The following is a 22112-nucleotide window of genomic DNA, read 5'->3' as shown; positions in this document are numbered from 1 at the left end:
AAGGGCTAACTTCCTTCCTGCTGTTTTCTACTCAGAGATGAATACAAGAGGGCCTTTCTTGAAACACCCTCTAGACAACATAACCACTCTGGATGGCAGTTTAGGGTCTCTCCTGCTGCAGGGTGATCAAGTCATTCAAGCCAAAGCGCCTGGTTCCTCCCTCTAGTGGCTGCTCCCCAGAGGAGAGGAGACCATGGTAGGAGCCAAATAATTCATTCACTCTCAAGACCCCTGAAGTGTTTAAGTTCAAATGTTTCTGGTGGTACCTGAGGCAGCATCTGGAGCCTGAGCCCCCGCTGCCCTGCACCACGCAGTCTGCGGCTCCCAGGGTGGTACCATCCCCGCCAGCTCCCGCTTTGCAAGGAGCTAAATGATTGCAGGAGGGATGGAGAAGAGGCTGCTCTACTTCACGCTGGAGATCCCAAAGTAGTGAATGCGTGGAAAAGCCCAGCACATTTCTCCTCACAGCAACATGTTTTCACGGGCAGATCGAACCTGCCCCTTCTCCAGCCTCCTTTCTCCCCGTTGGCTGCAGCTCTCTCCGCTGCGTCCCGACAGCCTTCGCCTTGTTAAGCAACTTGCCAAGCTGTCCCTTGCCAGCGTAGTGCAATTGCAGCAGCACAGCTGATGGCCTCCTCGGTCAAACAGCGCGCCCTGGGCCATGCGCTGGGCCGGATTCGGTTGCGGTGTCAAACCAAATTGCTTCACAAAGGGCCGACGTGTCGCAATCTTTCTTTCAGCTTCCCGTCCGCTGCTGCTATACAATACCTACTCCAACTGTTCGCAATTAAAACATGACCAAAGATTTGACCGCTCTGAATAATACAGATTAGCATCAGCAACAACAAAAAAGGGAAGTGCACAGTTGTTTTCTTTTCAAAAGCTTTTAATAGGACACATTTGTTTTTGTCATTTGTAAAGATTTACACTCATTTTTTGTCTTTTTTCTTTTTTTAAAAAGGAACATTTTAACCCAATTTTCCCCATGAATACCACCTTTTGTTGCCCTGACCAAAAGACCTCGTTTTGGCCTATGTACCTGATACAGTATAACAATATATTAACTATTAAATACAAAGTTCTATAATATATACTGGGTTGTTACGGACATTGCAATGGTACCGTGCCTAACTCTAGTCACCTTGTGTAATAGTGTACATGGGTTACTACAGCCAAAGGGGCAGAAAAGGGGAGACTGGGGCATACCCTAATTTACAATGGTAACGCTTTTGTTTTCCTTTTTTTTTTTTCACCTTGAACACACTTTGTGCTGAGTGCAATCCACAGAAGTCAAAACCAGTGTTTTCTCTGCCCTCCTCCAAAATATCTACAGTATTAACAGCCTGTAACCGAGCTATGAAAAATCAGTTCTATGGGCGAGGGGCTGCAAGAATGGCGTTTACATTTTTCCAGACGCGTCTGCAATCTCTCTTTCCCCACGTGTCAGACTGGCTATAGCAGAATATCCTCCTCCCACCTGCATACAGTAAATCCACAGTAGTAAAGTGCTGGTGTGCTTGAATGAACCGGATAGCCATGCGACTATTTTACCATTGATAGGGGCTGAGTTTTGGGGGTAGATGTTTTCTATGGGTACGGTCTCGAACAGTAATAGCACTGCAATATCGTAGAACTTGAGCTTAGCTGCTTACTTCTAAATGCGACCTGGGTGCAGGCTCTGAAACTAGGCTCTACATGTTGTAATACAGTAGGTCTGGCTCCAGGTTTATGAAAGGAAACTTGTGGATAAGAGCTGCTTCTGTTCCCAAGATGCTACGCGGACTTTTAACAATTTCTCTATAGATTTCTACAAAAATATAAAAAATTCTATCAACATAACCATTCTACAGAATTCCTGTGGATTTTGTACATTTGGTTTAAAAAAAGTCAAATTCTATAAAACCCCCCCAAACGGTATTTAAAATTATCTTAAGATTATTGCACACACTGCAGTACACTTGTATTTGTTTTTCAAAAGGGCATCTAGAAAAAACTTATCTGGTTTAGAAAACAAACTATTTTACATGGATTTCTTTGCCTGAATGCATCATCATAGAGTACTTTTTTATTGGCTACTCTTCACTGAATATTCACGTGTGATGTAAACTTTTTGTTACTTCCACAAACCTTGTCAGTGGGCAAAACCTTTTAGCCTTTAGGCTTTCTGTTACATTTGGAGTTGAGCTTTGGATTAACATCACATCACCATTTTGTGCCACGATTTCAAGCTAAAATGTTGCATGGTTTATTTTGTAAGGAAGGAACTGTACGAGTAGTATCATTCCAGCTACACAAACACGCTCCTGATCGTTAGGGAACCAGGGTCGGCAATTTTAACGGCCTAGCGATTTTCCCAAATTATTTAGTACATGTGAAAGGCAAAGCTAAGGCTCATTACGAGTGTAAAACCAAAAAGGGATTAAGAATATTTCTCAGGCTTAATACACTGTAATTTTATTATTTCCTTAAATATGATCTGGGGGAAGAACCGATGAAAGGTTTGTTTGAAATCATTGCTTTAAACGGGCTTAACTCTGGATTTGGACTGGCATATCAAAGAGAGCGGTCTCCATATGGGCCCGTGTTGAAGACAGGAAAAATGTCCCAGGCAAGAATTAATCTAACTGCAGTAAATAGTACAGAATGTTAATCCTCCTACTTCAAATACCCTGACTGGCTGACTTCCCGCTGAAAGCCCTTACATTTCTACAGGACATGTAAATCAATAGGGATTGTTTATGGAGTAAACGTCCTCAAGTGAAAATAAAGGAGCTTAAGACCTCACATGGGCTGTTAGGTATGAACAGCATCTTCTTCTTGTAGGTACACTTGAAGCTAACGCAGATACATGTAGTCGTAACAGTCTAATCTCTGAACGGATAAAAGGCGGTACATCGACATGTTGTAGTGCTTTGAAAAGATCAGTAGTTCTCAAAAAGTTACAAACTCCCAGCTGACAGAATTAGCACAAAACCTCCTCTTGCTTGCGCTGGTTTAAAGGTTTAAAGACACGATCCAGCAAAGCCTTATCCATGTACGCGGTTTTAAACCCGTGACTATTCACACACTTCAAACCACGCCTGCAGAGTCGTATTTAGCCTGCATCTTAATGTGATTTCATGGGAGTCGAGTGAAGTTAATGTCTGGTTTCCATCGGTATTGCGAGGAGCGGGAGGTGTCGAACCGGGCCAAACTCTCTTGATTTTCAGGCTGTGCTGTCCAGTTCTACAGATTGCTTTTTGCAGAGGGTGTCAGCACAGAAGTAAACAGTTAATTTCTGAGATGACTGACATTAAGGGCGTGTTATAAAGTAAGTATATGGATTCTATTTTTATCTACTTTTTTTCATGATTTTGCTGCTTAAGGCTTTTGATAGATTGGAAATAAAATTACAGTCAGGGTCATGTAAATTAACTCTAGCAGAGATAGCAAAAAAATGACTTTCTGAACTGAAAATCAACAGTCATTTCAGTACATACAGACTTTCTTACATGTATTCCGTAAAATAACTCGCAGCAGGCCTTGGTTCTGTCGAACACATACGCATATGATTTTAATTTCCAAGAATTACTTAAATACGATCAACCTCAAGGCAGTTTAAGCAAGAGCTTAACTTTAAACATGCGCTTAAGCCCACTGCTGTGTCATGTCTGCACTGAATTCGCCCACTGCAAACCTTAAACCTGCCCTTGCTCTCCGTTTTGCACGGGTGCAGAAAGGAGGAGCCCCACTGGAAACGGTGGGCTTCCAGGGGTGTCAATCTCAGCAAAAGGAACAGTCTGTCTTGGAGACGCTGGAAAAACATCTCAGAAGTGACCACAGACTTTTCTTGCCTCGGTTCCCTAGGCACGTAAGAAAATTATCCATGGACATGATTTTGTGAGTCACCAGTGGATGATCTATAATATCCTTTCGTAATTCAGGATTGCGCACGGTTAAAGGGCCCTACATTCACCATCTTCAGGCATCTATCAGCATGTCGTACCTTCCCGGGTTTGTGCACCTGCTTTTCCTCTGGATGTCAATTTTATGCAAAGTTGGAATATTATTTTAGTAAAAAAAACGCCGCTGCATTTCTATACTACCCAAACAATCTTTTTCCCGGAATAACATTGAAGTCCAAGGGGAAAAATAAATTACATTAAATAATTCTTATTTACTGCTGACTGTGGGATACATTTCCTCTGTAATGCACTAATTGGCTACATTTTGTGCTTTGCAAAACAAAATGAAACCCAAACAAAGCAAAACAAAAAAGAGAAGGGATTAAATATATATTTTTTTTAGGTTAAAATATTCATAAAAACCAACTTTATCTCAGAAATATTCTGAGATACATAAAATAGAAGAAAATTAAACGAGTCTTTAGTCACAAAATGTACTACATCCCGCAATACTAGATTCAATTAATTTAATAAAATATAATATACATATAGATTCTGCACATTGTATTGCTTTTACCTAAGCAGAGCATACGCTTAAGTAAGCGTGATATAGGTTAACCACTCTTTTAACCAGCTGGTTCTTTAATCTTTCTTTGGAAATTTTTTACCCAGTGCCATTTTGGAATACAGAGTTCTTTAATTTATTTTTTTTTTCTATTACATGAAAGGAAGAAAACATTTGGCACCAACAGAAAAGTAGCTCAGGGGTCCATTTCCGTTTGATCAAAGGAAAAGCTAGGAAGTGTCAACAAGTCTTTCTTTGGGGTCGGAGATGTTGACATACTGTCTGTAAGCAATGAATCCCCTATATCCATCGAATCCTTGGACTCACAAGACGGAGCACGCCGTCTCAAGCAAACATCTCCACTGGCAGGTGAGATGCTGTGAGGTCCTCTAGGTAGTAAACTCTGTCCGTCGGGTGGATCTATAGATATACAGGGAGGGCTCAGTTTTTTCTTCTGCCGTGTTCCTTGCAAGCCTTCCATTTCACTTACCACCTGACTTATGAAGCCAGAAGAGCTCGATGTGGAATGGTGCTGAGGGCTGTTTTCCATCGAACAGATTTCTATTGAATGTCTCCTTTGATCATCTAACCAGGAGGGCGGTTTTTTTAGAAGACCCTGGGTGTCTACACTGTGGTATTTCTTCAGGTCCTTCAATGTAACGTTGCCAGTATTGCCTATGTTCCTCTTAGGAGTGAGAGGCTGAACCTCTGAACAGGCACTCGAGGCTGTACAAGTTTCTGAAGTGAAAGGCTCCGAGGAGCTGTTTATGTCAGGTGCTTCTTGGTCCATTGAATCTCCAGGTGTCTCCTGATACGAGTCTGCACAAGCACACGATGCTGGTGCCTGCTTTGAAATATTATACTGATTGTGGGAAAGCTGCTGCGTATGAACGCTTGCCCGGCTCCATGCAGCCAACTCTTGTGCTTCCGAGGGCGTCAGAGCCACTGATGACTCCTCCTTGGGCACAGCGGGGACACTTGGGTCAGAGAGTTCACTCACCTCGGTGTGGAGGTTCTCCTTGCTGTCCAAAGAGTCGTTCCTTATAGCCATCTGTATTGGAGCGCAAAGGGATCGGGGAGGAGGGGAGTTGCCAGATGAGAGAGACAGACCAAACAAAGGTTAGTACAAGCAAGGCACAGTGTTTACAGGGCACTCAACTCGCTGAGATGCCTCAGCACAGACCCGCTGACTCCTATAATGACCTGTGTTGTGGGTTCTAGCAATTCGCATGCTGCAGAGATCTGTGGGTTTGCCCCTGTGTAAGTGACAGCAGAACTTGGCCCTTCATTCTTCCTAAATGGTTGACCTTTAGCTTCCTCCTCTAAGGATGGAGGGCTGTAAAAACAGCACGCCTCCACCCAAACGTAAACATCTTGTTATGCAAAGAATGAGGGTCTACAGCAAAGCCCTTTATAATTTTAGCAGCCCGGGCAGGAGCGGGAGAGGGAAGATGTGCGAGAGAGCCTTTGTATTCCCTTCTCTAGCTCAGGTGATGCTGAGGGCATGGAGCAGGATCCCCAGAGCCAGTGACGCCAGAGCAACCACGCTCTGCGCCAGCATCAGCGCCTGTCCCTGGCTTTGGTTCCCAGGCTGGAGCCACGACTCTGCACCATCTCGATGGCAGAGGAGCTGGAGAAGCTGGAGTCCAAAGCTGGACTAAGAATAATAATAATAATCTGTAATTATTTGAACTTATTCTGATGCTTGAGTTCAGGCTTCCTAAGGCACATTTTGCCTTGGCTGTCTTGAGCCATATGCAGCATCAGTGCCTGCTGGCAGAGAGAACCTATGGCATGGTTTGAAGGCTTTGTCTTTTCACTGCACTGCACCCCCTTGTCAAAAGGGTTTATAAATCAGCTGCATTAACTGGCCCTTAAAGGCAGAGTCTCAGTTTGAGAAGACTCTTAAATGATCTTAAAGATTAGAAACTTCACAGAGAAATTTGGAGGAAATGCGTACAGCTGGTCTCAGTCCTTTAGAGAAGTGTAAGGAGATGAAATTCCTCATACTATGGAATGCGTTTGTGACAAATCGCCCCAAAATGATCTTAGAATTTATATAAAAATTGTCCCACAAGGATCGTTTGAGCCAAATGATCTCTATTCAGGCAAAGCTCTCATCAGCTGCAGTATGCACATGTGTGCGCACAGAAAGACAAGAGTCTATTGCTCCATCTGCACATTGGGCTCCCTTTGTCATCTCTGAGAGCTGAGAGAATAATATGGCAAACAATTTTGTCCAATGCTGGTGAATCCGTTCTAGTTAAAATTTTACAGCATAATCTGGCAACTAACCGCAGTCGAGAGCGGAGCTAATTCTGGTCTCCTCAATGCCAATAGTTCTAGTGAGTGTTTGGGAGAAGAAACCACATTTGTATCCTGAGAAGAGACACAGACTATAGAAAAGTAGAATAGAGAAGCAAAAAGTAATTGTTGCCATTATTTTTGCTTGTACACCAACCTGTGCTGCATACAACGACAGTATTAGTCACCACCAGCTCTTTATTTCCCTATGATACAGGCATCTTTGGTAGCTGTTAGTAGTAACTGTTTGTACAAATGTTTTACTGGTTTGTTTCAAAGTAAAAGGACCCTCTGCCGTCCCACTGGGGTGTACACCTGTGGTAGCCACAGCTTGGTGCGGGCTATACCTTGGATACACGGTCCTGGAACCAGAAAATCAATATAGCTTTAATTTCAGATAGAATTCCCTTGGAGAAAAGCTTTTGTGCAATGCACTGCCAAGGAGTGTATTCCTCAGCAGGGAACGTTCTCTCAAAGCATCCGATCCACTCATCTTCATCTGTGAGTGCATCACTAATTGTCAAACTTTCCGGAGTCTCAACTGCACGTTATCGGGGGGGGGACTGTGTTCACGCTCCAGCACTCTGGAGGGAAAAGGAGGTGAAACACACGGGTTTTAATGATGGAGAAAAGTGCACGGACCAGGTATGTGGTGGACAAGGTTTATCTATACGCACATTTAGGAAAGGAGAGGGGACAAGGGGGAAGGGAAAGGAAAGAAAGAAAAGAAAGCAAAGAAAACAAATCAGAATTACATGCAATATACGTAACAATAAGGAAAATGGGTACTTGAAACCAAAACGCTGTGCTAGTTTGGGCTATTGTGATGTGCTGGGAGCAAATTAGTGGTGGCAATAAAAGGAGCCAAGCAGAGAGCACTTGAGCAAGCAGAAGTGCCGGGGGTGTAAAGGGAATTTTGCCTCTTTAAGGACTAACTTTCACAGTGCCTGGCCTGTGAAGACTGCAATTAGCAGTAACAGGAACACTGCCTTGTTGCCAGGAACAACCTTACTGCTCCCATTAGCCGCAGCGGGAGCTCCTCGCTACTCGGGAGCCTGCCCACCGCAACACCTCAGCAACCGTCGGAGGGGTCTCTCCAGCCCACGGACCATAGCTGCTCACTGTCCCAAAGCTTTTTGCTCTCTGAACTGTCACTCCAAGAGCATGCTCATGTCACTGCATGAGCAGAGGAGGGAGGGGAATAAATTAACTTCAACATATGAAAAGGTTTAGAAAAAGAAGCCTTCAAAGATAGGAACAAAATTAGGCTGAGGAAGATGGCTAACATGGTAATTTATTCTGGATAGATCAATTCAAAAGGATGGGTCTGTTATTCATTGGAAAGCAGGAGAGAGTGGTTATGAACTGGAATCATGACATCAATTAGTTTCCCCATTAGCGGTGATTAGGGTAGCTGGCCAGACCTGTGCAAACGAATACATGCTAGGAATTCCTTATGTCAATTTAGTATTACAGACTAATGTAATTGTTAACCTTGGTACTTCACATTCATTTTTAGAGCTTAATGAATCAACTGTCTAATTTGTCAATGTTGATTAAAAGATGAAAGAAATGGGAATATTTTCATGCAGGAAAGAAACTGCTTTTGAAAAAATAGAACTGATCTATTTTGTGTATATAAAATCAGGCATGAAACTGTGGAAGAAAGCAGAGTTTGGGAATCAGACATGCCCATGGACCTGCTTAAAAATGTGGGAGTGAAGCACAAGTTTAAGTATTTTACTAAAAAAGATAAATTTCAACTTATGCTTCCAATCAATCAGACTGGAATCCTTGATTAGATCTCTTAGATCTTTTGTTGAATCAGGATTTAAATCAATGCCAGGCAAAAACCAGAGACGAAACCAGTTGCACAATAAAATGCGTTCTGTTTTGCATATACTCAAACGTTTCAAAAGCACACAGGAGATTCAAAAGGACCCTAATTTTCAATTCTCACTGTAAAAACAGTATGCCTTCCATGATGGCTTTGCATACGAGATATCCAGCTTCCTTTAAACAGTTTTCCTCTTTCGAGAAACCAGAAGAGCCAGAGGAAGGGTGGCCTGGGGTGGATTCTGCAGTCCCTGTGTCCTTTCAAGCACTAAGAAAATCACAGCAGTTAAGAATTAGTTCCTTAACCCCAACGAGCCCCTGGGGAACATTTGGCTGCGTTTATGAAGAGGACTGAAAAAAATAAAGCGCTAACAATGCGGAGAACATTTAGGCACGTTGCCAAAGGAGATGATACTCATCACGCACATTCTTTGGAGACTCCCGGATGGCTTTTAGATCAAAATCCATCAACATTTTTGGTATTTCTGTGGGAGAATTACCATTCTCCGGAGGTTTTTCTGTGAATGCCTCCTTGAATTTAAAGTATGGTTAACCTGGAAACACGACCATATAAAACCTCAGCAGGTCCACGATCGTAAGTCTGCTTACCTGTCTGCGGAGCAGCCTTTCGGCAGAGGGAGAGTGCACCTGCTGGGAAACCTGGGGTTTGCTCTCCCTCACCAAATGGTCATGGGCTCTTATGTGGTGAAAATGGTCTTTTGGAATTTGCAGGAGAGAGCTGGTGTCCGCCGGCTGCGACTGCACCGATGCCTTTGAACCTTGCAAGAGGGAGAAGAGACAGATACGTGACATGCTCATCTGGGGATCACGTCCCAATCTCAATGGCCTTTCAGAGAAAACTGCTCCGTTGCAGCTTGGGCCAGACAGGCAAAACCACTGAATTCAGCAACTGGCTGTCCATGATTGGGAAAAAACTCCAGCCTACTAATAAATTATTCCGAAATTGTCTATTATTTCATTTTTCTTGGCATTTTCCCCTGATACAACTGGGACTAGCTCCTGTTAAGAACAGAAGATTATGAACTAAAAGTTCATCTGGATTGGCAATTTCTACATCCCTGCTTTAGGGCCAATAACTTTGCAGGCAACCACACATCTTAGTGCCGCAAGGATCTGACTTTGGAAGACTCTAGAAAAGGATGTCTCCATACCTGAGCGTATGCAGAGACCGACTGCCGGGATCTCAAAACCGGTGTGCACAGTGGGAATGAAGCAAAAGGGAATGGCACCTGGCAGCTTTCAAGGCTAGTTTTACAAAGCATCCCTGGGGAAGAAAATACGTACTCTCCAGCCTCTTTCTGACCCTTTGTGGTTGCTGGCTACTTCTTCTAAAAGGTTTGAAACTCTGCATGCTCCCCCCGCCACAGGCTCAACATTTTTCAAAACAATTCATTTAACCTGGACCGCATCCCAGAGAATCTCATTTGTCCTGGAATCTTTCCCAGAACAACAGCCCCATTACGAAGGAGTATTCAAACAAATACCTCCTGCAAGTGCCAGTGTTTCTGACAACAAAACCTTTCTCAGCTTGAAATATTATGGCTTAGTTGGGGTGATTTATTGGAGGCGCCTGGCACCTTTTGCTATCTTCACAGCACTTTATAATATTACAAACTAAACAGGTAGGGGTGACTTCCCCCACCCTGCAAAGCGGTGACATTGTAGGTGGAACAGGACAACGACGCGTATGCCAAGATTTGGGCACCTTACCCACCTCTGGGTACTTTGGCCCACTTAAGACGACTGGAATTTCACCAGCAGGATTAAAACACAACAGGTTTAATTGCTTAATGTGGTGATGAATAAGACATCAGCTCTACCTTCCCAAAATGCTTCTCCTACATCTCGGTGGAACAGCTTTTCCTGTGGATTTACAAGGGTGCAGTGCCTGCCCCTGCCCAAGCCAGGGCTGTTAGGTGGGGCTATTCAGTTCTCCATGCTGGAAGTGCAATCTTGAAGAAAGAAGGGACTCAGAAATTGCCCACTTTTTGGTCAAGTTGACGTATTTTTTGTTCAAGACAGGACAAATCCGAATTAAGGGTCAAAAATGCAGCACTGGAAACTCCCTCTGTAACAAATATGATTCTTCTGTATGGTCAGGGATTATAACTCCAAGAAATTTCTTGGCTATTAGAGAGCGCCGTAAATTCTGGCTCCACTGAAGGTAACGGGAGTTCTGCTATTGACTTCAGCGGGGTTTGACCAGGATTTTAGCTGCACCTTTTGCATTATGTGCAAACAGGTTCTTCAAAGGATGGCTCTTGACCTTGAAAGTTTTGTATTAGGGCAGTGATTTCTCACCACTCCAGATTCAGCTTCCTCCGTTGTGTCCGCATTTTTTTTCCCGATGCTCAACAGTCACTATTCATCCAAATTCTTATTACTATGCAAATTTCAACATCTTATTTCTAATCTGTTCAAATCTCCTACCATACTGAACAGTGCTTAAATTATGTTCTGCTTAGAGGCTTTCAGATGGCAATGCTTGTAAAAACTTCTCTGTTTTATCTGTGACAAATGTCTAAAATGATGGCACGTACAGAAGAATTAAAGGCAGCTACATCCACTTACCAGCTGAAGGTAACCCCTAGCAGCCAGAGTAGATGAAAGCACATTGATAAGCACCGTGAGGCAGCTGCAAATACAGGTACAGAAGTGCGGGTAGAGAGAGAGCCCTTGGTATCTGCAATCCGCTGTATCTAAGAATATCTCTGAATTTAGCTCTAAGGCGTATATCCCAACCTCACACACTGGGAAGGACAATTCTACACTCTCTCATTTTTTCCATTCATCTCACACTGAGTTCTCTCTCAATTCAGCACGTTTATGTTCATTTTACAGGCATTTAGAGACACCATTTTCCCTTCTTTCACAGATGTTCCCATGTAGGGCTTCCAAGACCTGCTGGAATAGGTACTGCTGCAAAAAAAACAGACACGAGGAAATGTTTTGCTGCTGGGATTTTTGCCCTGGGGCCATAGCTAGCTCAGGTGAGATGGATGGAGCCCAGGCTGCGCGGACTGTAACCTTCAGGAAACCAGGCAGGGGGACAATCAGCCTTGAGCCAGGCCAAGTGCTCACTGTCACATTGGCAAAAAGTTCAGAGGAAAGGAGTTATCTTTAACAGCCTGGACTTTGCAAGTTGTGGAGGGTCTTTGCAAAGCCATTCCGCAGGTCTGGATACCAAGACCTCACTGGAAACCAATGGCAATTTGCTGCCTCCTACTGAAGAGCTTGGAAAATCCCAGCTATTGATATATTGGAAAATCCTGCTCTTGTCCCAGCTGAGAGATGTGTACCTGACTGAGACTTGTGATGTGCCGGATTCCTCTCGCCCAGGGAGGCCGGGCAGGGGCTGGAGTACGGCGGCTGGAACATGTAGCTGTCATTTGGCAAAGAGTGGGTGCGCCCCACCGAAGGCTTTCTCACGCTCAGCAAGTCCTTGCTGGGAGACAGGGTCAGCGTGTCATCTTTGGAGCGGAGATCAGCCTATGGGGAAAAAACCAGTGAGGAAGGAAGACATCGTGGGATGGGAAGAGGAGAAGTGCCCAGAAACGCTAGCGACAGCCATTGCAATCAGTATGGCACGATGGGCATGCACATCGTCAGTATGTACAAGTTGCACAAATGGATCTACCAGGAAGCTATACCCCTCATTTTGTATTGTCAATAAATTGTCACACAGAATGAACCACAGAAACAGAGGAAGCAACACTGTAGTAATAAACCATGACTATTTCAGGGATATGCAAAGGCGGCATCATGCCTCAAGGCCAGCAAAGGTCACATGCTTTGCATAACTTTGATCCTCTGCAATAACAGTCAAGCTCTCTCTATGTGCCCTCATCAGCGAGTCAGACTTTTGCAAAGGTGAGTAGTTTCCTCTTCTCACAATGAAAAAACCCCAAACCAAATACAAACACTAGTTTACAGAAAATATTCTCTATTCTGGCTCCCAGCACAATTTTATTGGTTTTCCTTCTCACGTAATGAATAACTAAACCCATTTTATTGAAAGGGATATCTAAACCTACCGCTTCAGGGTTAAAGCCATTCTGTAATTAGACGGGGACTAATGCAAGCGAGGGTTATTGTATATCTTTTGACTGTGGAGTTTTTACAGCCAGTCTCTTGGAATGGGCAGCACCAGAGGCGATATCGAATGAGGTGGATTCAGGGCTGATTTCATAAGGAAGTATCTCCATCCCAGAAATGTTCTTGGGTGTTATTAGGTTGGACAGTATTAGCAAAAATGGAAGTAAAGTCAACTTCCCTGGGTATTTCTAATGAAAGAATTATTTCGTCTTTAAAAGGTCTCCATTGAAAAACACAGAAATAAGATGTGACACTGTAGTCCGATACAGTATATTGCTGATCACTTTTGGAAGCTTTAAATCTTATTTTCTGATGAATCTTCCCTTCACTCAGTGCATTACAGGTTTTCTCAAATCAACACTGAGATTTTTTTTCCCCAATTTTATTCATCAGTAATAAAGCAAAAATTTCACTATGGCATTGCCTTTGCACAAGAAACATGATGAGATTAAAAAGAATTTACAAAAAGGGGAGGAAAAAAAGGGAGGAAAAAAAGGGAGGAAAAAAGAAGAAAAGGAAAAAAAAAGGAAGACCACTCTTGTAAATTTAATGAAGGAAGCAGATCTGCACTGTCATGCAGCATTAGTTTCAGTCCTCAGGAACCTGCCGATGTGGATATAGCCTGGATATAGGCTAGATAAGAGGGACTGCAGTCTCCTGATATAGCTCAGGGAAGGAGAGCAAAACCTGTGCTGGTAAAGCTGAGGCTTGGGTTTTGGGAACCTCTCTGTTGCTCCCTGTCTTCCCCTTCCGAGCAGTGTGTTTATGCTATTTAGCTTTCCTATGATTTAGCTTAAAGCAAAAAAAGATGGCCTGAAACCTGAGATTTCAAATTCAAAACCATTTGGATCTGAACACGGGAATTTGGATTTGACATCCTACCCCAAACCAACCTTTAATGAACCTTTAGGTTCATTGACAGGATCCAATACCACAGTGGGCTTGTTTCCACTTCCTGATCATCTTGGGGGAAATCTCATGAGTGAACTTCATGAAAACCATTTAAAATGGCTGCAAAATGATCTTCCGAGTCCAGCTCACAAACAGAGCAGTGGAAGCACATGACTTTTCGGTTCACTGGTAGTTTTGAATAACATGTTGTTTTGGCTTGAAAATCAAATCTGAGTTTTCCATGAACCAAAAAAAAAAAAAAAATCCCAACCCAAATCTATTTTGAGTTAAACAAAACATTCTGAGATATTTTTCAACTAAAGCTGTGTCTAAATGAAGTACAAAAATATTGCATTTAGCAAATATTTCAATGAAAGCTTGCAGTTTTTCAGGAGTTTGGGAAATTGCTTTGACCAAAACACTTTGTTGGTATTGACACAAATTCACAAAAAGCTTTGTTCAACCTGGGTTTGCCCCTTTTTTTTTTTGGAGAAAACCCATCTCTTGGCTGTACCCTTGAGACCTTGCTGTGCTGCCAAACAGGTTTGTCTAATCCGATTCAAAACTAGGAGGGCTCTCCCCTCAATCCAGCTCTCCCATACGAAACGTTAAAACGTCGTTTTCAAAATCTTTTGCACGTGATGCCATGAAGCATGATGGGAAATACTGTCACGGTTTAGGAGATGTTTCCCAAATAAGTGCTAATTAGGATGACAATCAACTAGAATGGCAGAAAATTTATCAACAACACAAACATCCAAAGGCAGGTACATGAACAACAACAAAGAAAACAAGAATGATCCAAAAATGTTGGAAGAGGAGTTATGTCTGTTGTACAGCAGAAAAAAAGCACTTGACCGCTACACAGCTAAAAATGTCTAATGTTTCAAAGAGGAGATGGTTAAGGCAGGGTTCAAAATACTGGTTATTCCATTCAAAAAAACACAAAATAGTCCAAACATTTCCCCCCCCCCCCCCCCAGCGGGATGACTGCTAGTAAGAATTCACAAACCAAGCAGCATCTCGGAGAGATCCCCATCTGATATTTGTAAAATAAACAGTCTGGCACCAATCACGCAAAAAGCCTTGTGGTGCCTGTGTTCATAAAGACAAAAATCCATTACAAACCAAAGGGTTGTAGACGACCCCTCAGCGGAGGACACATGAGTCATGAGCTCATGGGTGTCTCTTCCACGCAGCATCACTGATTTGTTTCAGATGGGGAGGAAATGTCAACCTTGACGCTTTCCAAAGCATTTTTTTACTCTTTATTTTACTTGTAGAAAACACTTTGTTTTTTACATAAGACACCAAAGGAAAAATAGAAACAAATACTTGTTCCTCACAAGGAGCCAAGTTCGTGGACAAGAGTCATAACAACCCTCGACCTAATGGCATTAAGGACAACGTCCTGTTTAGGGGAGTGGTTGGTGCTATGTGGAAACGGGCTTGAACTGAAAATGCCATTAGGCAGGTGCAGAGAGGTGGAAGCAGTATTTCGAACCCTGTAAACATCAGACTATACAGCGACCAGTGTATGTACATTGCTTTCCAGAACATTAAGTAAGTGTGTGTTAGTATCATCAGGAAAAGAGTCATCCGTCAGAGCTAAGGACCAGGACTTTTCAGAGAGAATATCTGACGTCAGAGACAGAGCCTCCATCTCAGCTAGAGGGATCTAAAGGGAGAGATGATTAAGCATAAGAAACCAGGACACAAATCTTTAGGAAAAGAAAAAAAAAATATCATAATCTAAATACTTCTAGACACTAAAGCAATATCCCTGCAGTGGGAGATGCTACATCATGCACATTGTTACCGGGGACAGAATGTTAAAGAAACGAAATATAACAAAGAAATGAAAAGAAGGGAAAAAAAAAAAAGGACTGGGACATTCATACTTAAATGCTTACCAGTGAGCTGGGAGGGAGTTTAAAACCATACACTAATGCTAGCATTGTATTTTGCTGTTCTCCTGTCTAGATGAAGAAGCAAAAGTAACATTACTTTCATACTAAAGGTATTTATCCTCTTGGCTCTGATCAAATACAAGAGGCTTCAGGGTCTCCCGACGTCTCTGAAGTTGTTCCTACCCCATAACCGTGCCATTTTCTTGGCCTCTGAGCTAATCTGGTTGAGTGCCCAAAGATTCCCCAACACCAAAATCAGTTTGCTGGTGGGGTGTGGAGCGTGCCTTTCCCTGTGCTCCGGGAGGCTCCGGGAGGCTCCGGGAGGCAGGTGAGACTATCATTAACTTCCTAAAGGCTAAACGGGGACAGGGAGAAACTTCAGGCTTGATTCAAAGTCTGGAAAGGTCAGCAAGTGCCCTCCTGGTGACTTCAGTGGGGTCTGGCCTGCTAAAGAGCCTCCAGTGCCAGGGTAAGCACTAATAACTGTCCTCCTAAAAGAACTGCCTCCATCTTCCAGCCCCCAAACGCCGCCCCAGCCCTGGCCCCATCAGCCTCCTCCAGCTCTGAGCAAAGCCGAGCTGGGAATAGGGGCTGCACTGCCGTACCGACGCCGTACCGACGCGTCTTGCACGAACGCGTCCCCGCTGAAGGCATTATCAAGTGATTGATAAAATCTTTATCAAAATATCGATAAAGCTCTCTCCCTAGGCACAGAGCTCTTTTTATAAGAAATGCTAAACGTCACTTCAGGTTTTGGAGAGAAAGGGGAAAAAGGGGGCTGCGGGGTCTCCCCCAGAGCAGCATCCCTGCTGCCAGGCACCGCAAGGAGGAATTGCTCGCCCCGCAGTGCAGGCTCAGCCCTCCCCAAACCCCCACCTCAGGTACACGGCTGAGGCTGGCGCCCGCGGCAGGGGGAGAGCTGCGCCAGGGACAGCATCTCATCGGTAACCTGCCCACCGGGCTCACGCTTGCGGGGGCCTCCTGGTCTGGACAAGTCCCAGGTGCTTCCTTTCTGTTTCTCACTGTGCATTTTTTTTTCCCTATCCTTTATGCGTGAAAGGTCTTTCAGCAGCAATATATCTTCCAGGAGAAACCCCAGAGGCCCAGATCTGTTGCACTTAAGTTGTCAGAGGGCTGGATTTTCTCACTCTTAGAAATGGCATCAGTGGAGTGAAATAAACGCAGTGATGAGTGAACCTTGAGAGGCTCAAAACTTCAGCTGAGATAAGGAAGAGGGCTGGGCTCCTCTCGTCTAACCTTGGGTTTGATATCTCCTTTAACACAGTTGTCTGCTGGCAATGGATGAGAGAGACGCTTTGGAGGAGCTCCTGATTTCATACAAGGCTCCCCAGAAAAGCATCGCTGCAAAGGCTGCCAACACGAGGACGGTGATGCCTAATGGGGACAGATTGAACCCACCGCTGGAGCCCGGGCACACGGGGAAGGGCTGCGCTAGAGCACGGGGGGACACCAGCAGCTCCTGCCTGACGGAGCTGCTCCGCCGGGAGCTGCTATTAATCAGGTTGCTTTCAGCAAGTCCCAGCGCTGCTCTAAATTTCTGACTTGCCTGAGAACATGACAAATGCTGTGAACAGAAAAGCCAAAATGTAAACAAAACATCACCCCCCCCCCCCTTCAGCCTCCCCTCTCCCAAAATTGAGTTTGAAACTGTCAAAACATTTTGTTGGAAACATTCAACTGATTTATATGGGTTTTAGCTACGGGGGGGGGGAGCTTAAATTTTGACAGAAAAAGCCATTGCAAACCGGAATGCTATACTTTTTCATTAAAAAAAAAGTCAAAACAAAACCATTTTATTGCTGCAGCAGCACTTTCTGGTGAAAAATGTTGTGACCAAAAATTTCCAACCAGCTCTCGCTGAGTTTCATACTGACCCTCTGCCTTCCCTGCCAAAGCTACCCTCTCTATTCCTCCAGCAATTCTTAGAGGCAGCCACTTCCTATAGCTTAGCAGACCTCAATCTGGAAAGCGATGCGCAGCAATCAGAGGGAGACGTTATCCCACTATATAAAGATCTGCAGTAGGATTTCATTTTACCTAAGCTTGTTCCTTTCCTCTAATGAACCACCGAGTCGGATAATTTTGAGCGTCAGTGAGCTCATAAATAAGCACATTGATTTAACAAGAAAACTTCTGCTATTTTTAGCAAGAAAGGAAAAAAAAAAAAAAGAACCATGAAATATGGAATTTGCTCAATTCCAACTGCAGGAAAAAATAGGTATGCTTGAATTATTATTATGGTCACTGCTGTGATTCAGGGAAAATATTTGCTCTAAAGAATAACACGCTTGAGAAAGCAGGTATTTTATTCTAAGTAGAAAATGAACTAATTTTAAACAAGTATTACAGCCCCTGTTCGAGAAAGCACTAAAGCACACAATTACTTAAGTACACCATTAAGGGCTGCCTCGCCTTCTAAATTCAGTTTAGATCAGAGATGAGGATCTAGTTTACAGTGACCCACTTGCAAGAAGCCTCTTCAGGAAAATCATTCGAAGCTGGATTTTCATGCAGTGTAAGTAGGCACAAAAGGTAGAGATCGTTTTGGGATCCCCAGCAGCTCAGGCTCTGCTCTGGCAAAACCTCACACCGTACTCCAGGCCCTGTGGATGCGTCCTGACGTCGCTACAGAGCCCTGGTTAGGAGCAAGAAGCCAAATACAAGAACCCCACTGAAGGATGGCGATGGGATTTTGTATCTTTTTCCCTACGACACTCATGAACGGTAAATCCCAATGAAAATCCGCTTACTGTGTTGAAGAGGGAAACTCCGGGCCTGTACTTTTCCTCTTGCATTGTTATATACCATCATAAACCAAGATATTATCTCAACTCCCACGGAAAAAGCCAAAATTGCTTATGCTTCAAATTCCCTGTAACTATATTACATAAAGTAAAGAACTTTAACTCTCTACTAAAGGTCTCAGTCAAATCGAGTTTGGATGGAGACTTTGCAGGAAATTAGGAATATTAACCTGGTTCTCAGAGTTGTAATATTCGGGAGCTGGGAGGGCATAATGATGGCACACAGAGCCTGACAGGTTGTCCATCAGCTTCAGCTCTCCTTCCAGAGACTCCTGGATCAGCAGTGATATGGTATCAAACAAGTGCCTTTCCTAGGAGGGGTGGTGTATAGCATGCAGAAAGAGAGCGAGCCAAAAAGAGAGAGGGGAAAAAAAAGCAAGGGACAGAGACAGAGAGAAAAAAGGACAGTGTGTAAAACCCAACAAACAAAAGGGGAAAAGAAAACAGAACAGAAGGGGTGGAGAAGAGACGGAAACGTTCAGGGAGCATAGCAGTAACAGAAACAACGGGACAGGAGAGGTGAGGCAGGAGAGGAGAGAGAACAGTGCAGTAATATCACGGTGAGCAGTGACAGCTTTCTCAGACATAACTAGAGACGGGGCCGACGCCGGCTGCCCCGGGACCGCGGTGCTCCCGCTCAGGGCCCTCCTCGGGGACAATTCTCACTCTCAGCAAACATGACCGGTTACTCGTGGGATCTGAGCTGTGTAGTGGGGCCGGTATAGCAGCATCTTGAGACTTGGTGCTGTGAACTTCTACAGGACACTACTGCTGTAACGTTTCTGTACCCACTGTCGGCATTTTTGAGCAAGACCTAATATTTGACACCTAAATCCATATCCAGGGGTCACATAAATTAAAATAACCTGACTTGAAGAGAAGCTGAGCCTCCTGTCCATAAAAGCTGCCGATTCCCAGGATGGACACACGTCAGGTCACTAATTCACGTGCCAGACGTGGGTTGAGGTGCCTCAGTTGTCCTGGCCAACTTCAAACCAGCTGGCCACAGCGCAGCCAACGGGAGGTTATAGAGAGCAGGCTCTGGCTTTCGCAGGCAGCATGGGAGCAATTTATGGGTTGCACCTTTCACGTAGGGAATGCCTACTACATACAATGAAATGAGGACCGTCGTTACAGTCAAACAGCACGCGGTGCAAAAATCCAGGGGAATAGGCAAGCAAAAGAGCATGCTGACCACATGTCCTTGCAGGGTCACGTCCTGGGAATTGTATTCCTCTGCTATCATGCTCAAGCATCAGATTTTTCCTGAAGTTTTTGGCTGGGAGAATAAATAGTCAGAATAAAATCTCCCGGAGATTTTTGAGGCTTCTGTTTGAGTGAAAGAGCACGAAACACACTCTGGAGATTATGACTAAAGTAATCCCTTTCCAAAGCCACCTTCAGAGAGGGCAGGTTTAAGAGACCGAAGCGCTGAGGGTTATCCTTCCCACTGGCTTGTCTTGCAATTTCTCTCTTTGCCAGTGTGAGGACTGATGCAGGACAACAGCGCTGAGGACAGCTTGCTAGTGCTCTGCTTAACATGTGCAACAACAGTTGGGGCATGTTGTTTCTTCCTAGAGGATGTAATGAGTCTGGATTTCCCCATATTGTCCTGAACTCCTTTTTCCTGTGCCAATGAGCAGCTTTGGACTTCATCTCAGCCCTCAGTGACTCCTAATGGCACCAGAAATTTCCAGTAGCTTAAGAACTGAAACAAAGCTTAAGCAGGGATTTACTCTTTTTCACCCTTGGACTAAAGACCATAAATGAGTTTTTCATGCATTAGGATACTCATTAGTCCACCACAGGCAGCAGCCAAGATACGCTGTTGTGAAATCATGATGTAATAAAAGCTAGTGAGGTCTGTGTAGAGTTTAACCCAATTTGCAATCAGCTAAGACTAAAAAAAGGCTGGACCATTTTTCTTACATAATTCCAGTCCAGTTCCCTCCCGAAGGACCTGTCTGGGTCTTGACCTCACCCCTCTCATTCCTCAAACCGAGTCCTCATCCAGACACTGTGCTTTAGAGAGACGTGTTGCAGCTCGTAGCAACTACCACATTACAGCCCTGCCCCGGCACCGCTCCTGCTGGTGGGAGTTTTGCCACCAGTTCTGGTGAGCTCAGGTTTGAGTCCCCTCTGGATTTATTCTGTTGTTAAAATAATCTTTTCTTGCAAGCTTGATTGTGGGGATGGATTTTATATTGAGGTTACATAAAACAAATTTAATACTTAAGCAAAGATTAGTCAAGTTTTATTCCTCTTTTATGTTGCAGTTCATGGTCTGCATTAGAAAAGCAAACACATTATGCTCATGATTTTGCTGTCACAAAGGACCTGGCCCAAACTGTGGATTAGAGCAAATTTGGAGCTGGCTATGAACTGGGTGGCTTGGGCACATCTCCAGAACAAATTGCAAAGCTCTCTACCTCCGAACAGATGCATCAAGGCGGTCTGGAGACCTGCTTAGGGTCTCCTCCCTGGAGCATCGGCTCCCACACCACGCAGCAGTCGGTCAGCAGACAGTGAGGAATACAAGCCCTGGACGTCCAGTACACCCACTCCTTCATTACCGCCTCGTGCATGTCTTCCCCTAGCAAATATGCAGGACAAGCCCTTTTCAACCCCCAACTGAGATTCTCACCATAGGGTAAACTAATGAGAGCTGAGAATCCACCTTGATTTGCATGGGATTGGTACATCCTCGGGGGCTCTCAGGTCTCTCTCCACCGGCACTGCCTGTCCACGCAAAGATGTCCGAGGGGCTGTGCTGGCCGGGGGTGATTGTCTTCATTTCCATCTCCAGTTCCGCTTCGAGCTCTGCCTCCTCCTTAGCCTCCTTGTTGCTCTCCTCCAAGTGTTTCATGAGCACGGCGATAACCACATTCACCAGGACAAACTGGGCCGTCAGCACGAAGGAGACGAAGTAGATGGGTGAAATGACGGTGTTGTAACACGTGGACTCCTGGTCACAGTCTCGCAGGGTGTCCTGGAAACGGGGGAAACGATGGAGGGATGTGAAGAGGTTCTAGCATGGACCTCAGTCCGCTGTCTGGCCGTCTGGCTGCAACGGGTTCTCCTTTCATGAAGAAAACTGAGAGGATTGGGCAAATTTCATGTCTAGAATGGCAAAATACTTGCCAGTAAAACCTTACATTTCTCCCTAGTCACCACAAGCAACCTCAGAGGACATTTTCCTTGGGGCGTGCAACAACCAACATCGACACCCTGCTGCTCCTAAAGGCAAGGCTTTTTGACCAGGTTAGAGACCAGATACACAGGAATGTGGCAGATGGATCCAGGGCAAAGCAGGGTGCAGCTACAGCCCACCAGCTATCCCACAGCAGCTGGGCTCGCAGACACTCTTTCCTCAAGTTCACATGCTGCCATTAAAGCTCTGGCTACCTAACGCTCACCGTGGGCTGAGAAGCAATTCCTTTGGACTAGCTAGCACCCTCTGTATTCGTAGACCAGATTTCTTCACAGTAGCATGTCTTTATGGCTGTCCCCCAAGACAGACTCTCTCTCAGAAACCTGGGTTTTCCCAGAAAAAAGACCCACAAAGTAACACCACCACCAATAATAATAATAGGAACTGGAGACATCTAAGGAAAAAAATAAAACTAATGCATGTTACTGAGCTGAACTCGTGTTTTACTTGAGACATGAGTCCCTTTATTTTCCCGCCTGCTTTTAAAGTAGCTCCCTTAAGTTAAAAAAAGGGAATACATGGAGTACGTCAGGAGCCTGCAACCAGAGGCACAGTGTTGTTGGGAGGAGA

General features: G+C 44.5%; 1 protein-coding gene across 10 annotated transcripts in view; it reads right to left on the bottom strand.

The window, feature by feature from the left end:
• Window positions 1-780: 780 nt before the first annotated feature.
• CACNA1G (calcium voltage-gated channel subunit alpha1 G) overlaps window positions 781-22112 on the bottom strand; it is a 152180-nt gene continuing 130848 nt past the window's right edge. For 7 of the 10 annotated variants that reach the window (XM_075110894.1, XM_075110893.1, XM_075110899.1 and 4 more), the window contains 4 exons: window positions 20976-21320; window positions 11910-12099; window positions 9199-9368; window positions 781-5500 (listed from right to left, as the gene is read on the bottom strand). In XM_075110894.1, coding sequence (XP_074966995.1) covers window positions 4646-5500; window positions 9199-9368; window positions 11910-12099; window positions 20976-21320 — 1560 coding nt within the window. In that variant the 3' untranslated portion in view covers window positions 781-4645. Of the gene's footprint in view, window positions 5501-9198; window positions 9369-11909; window positions 12100-15139; window positions 15275-18501; window positions 18643-20975; window positions 21321-22112 lie in introns of all 10 variants that reach the window. The other 3 variants (XM_075110903.1, XM_075110898.1, XM_075110895.1) reach the window with 3 other exon arrangements.

Source organism: Phalacrocorax aristotelis, chromosome 16 (assembly GCF_949628215.1).
Source record: "Phalacrocorax aristotelis chromosome 16, bGulAri2.1, whole genome shotgun sequence".
In the NCBI taxonomy this organism is placed as follows: domain Eukaryota; kingdom Metazoa; phylum Chordata; class Aves; order Suliformes; family Phalacrocoracidae; genus Phalacrocorax; species Phalacrocorax aristotelis.
The sequence above is the reverse complement of the archived record's forward strand: the minus strand, read 5'-3'. Positions and strand labels throughout refer to the sequence as shown.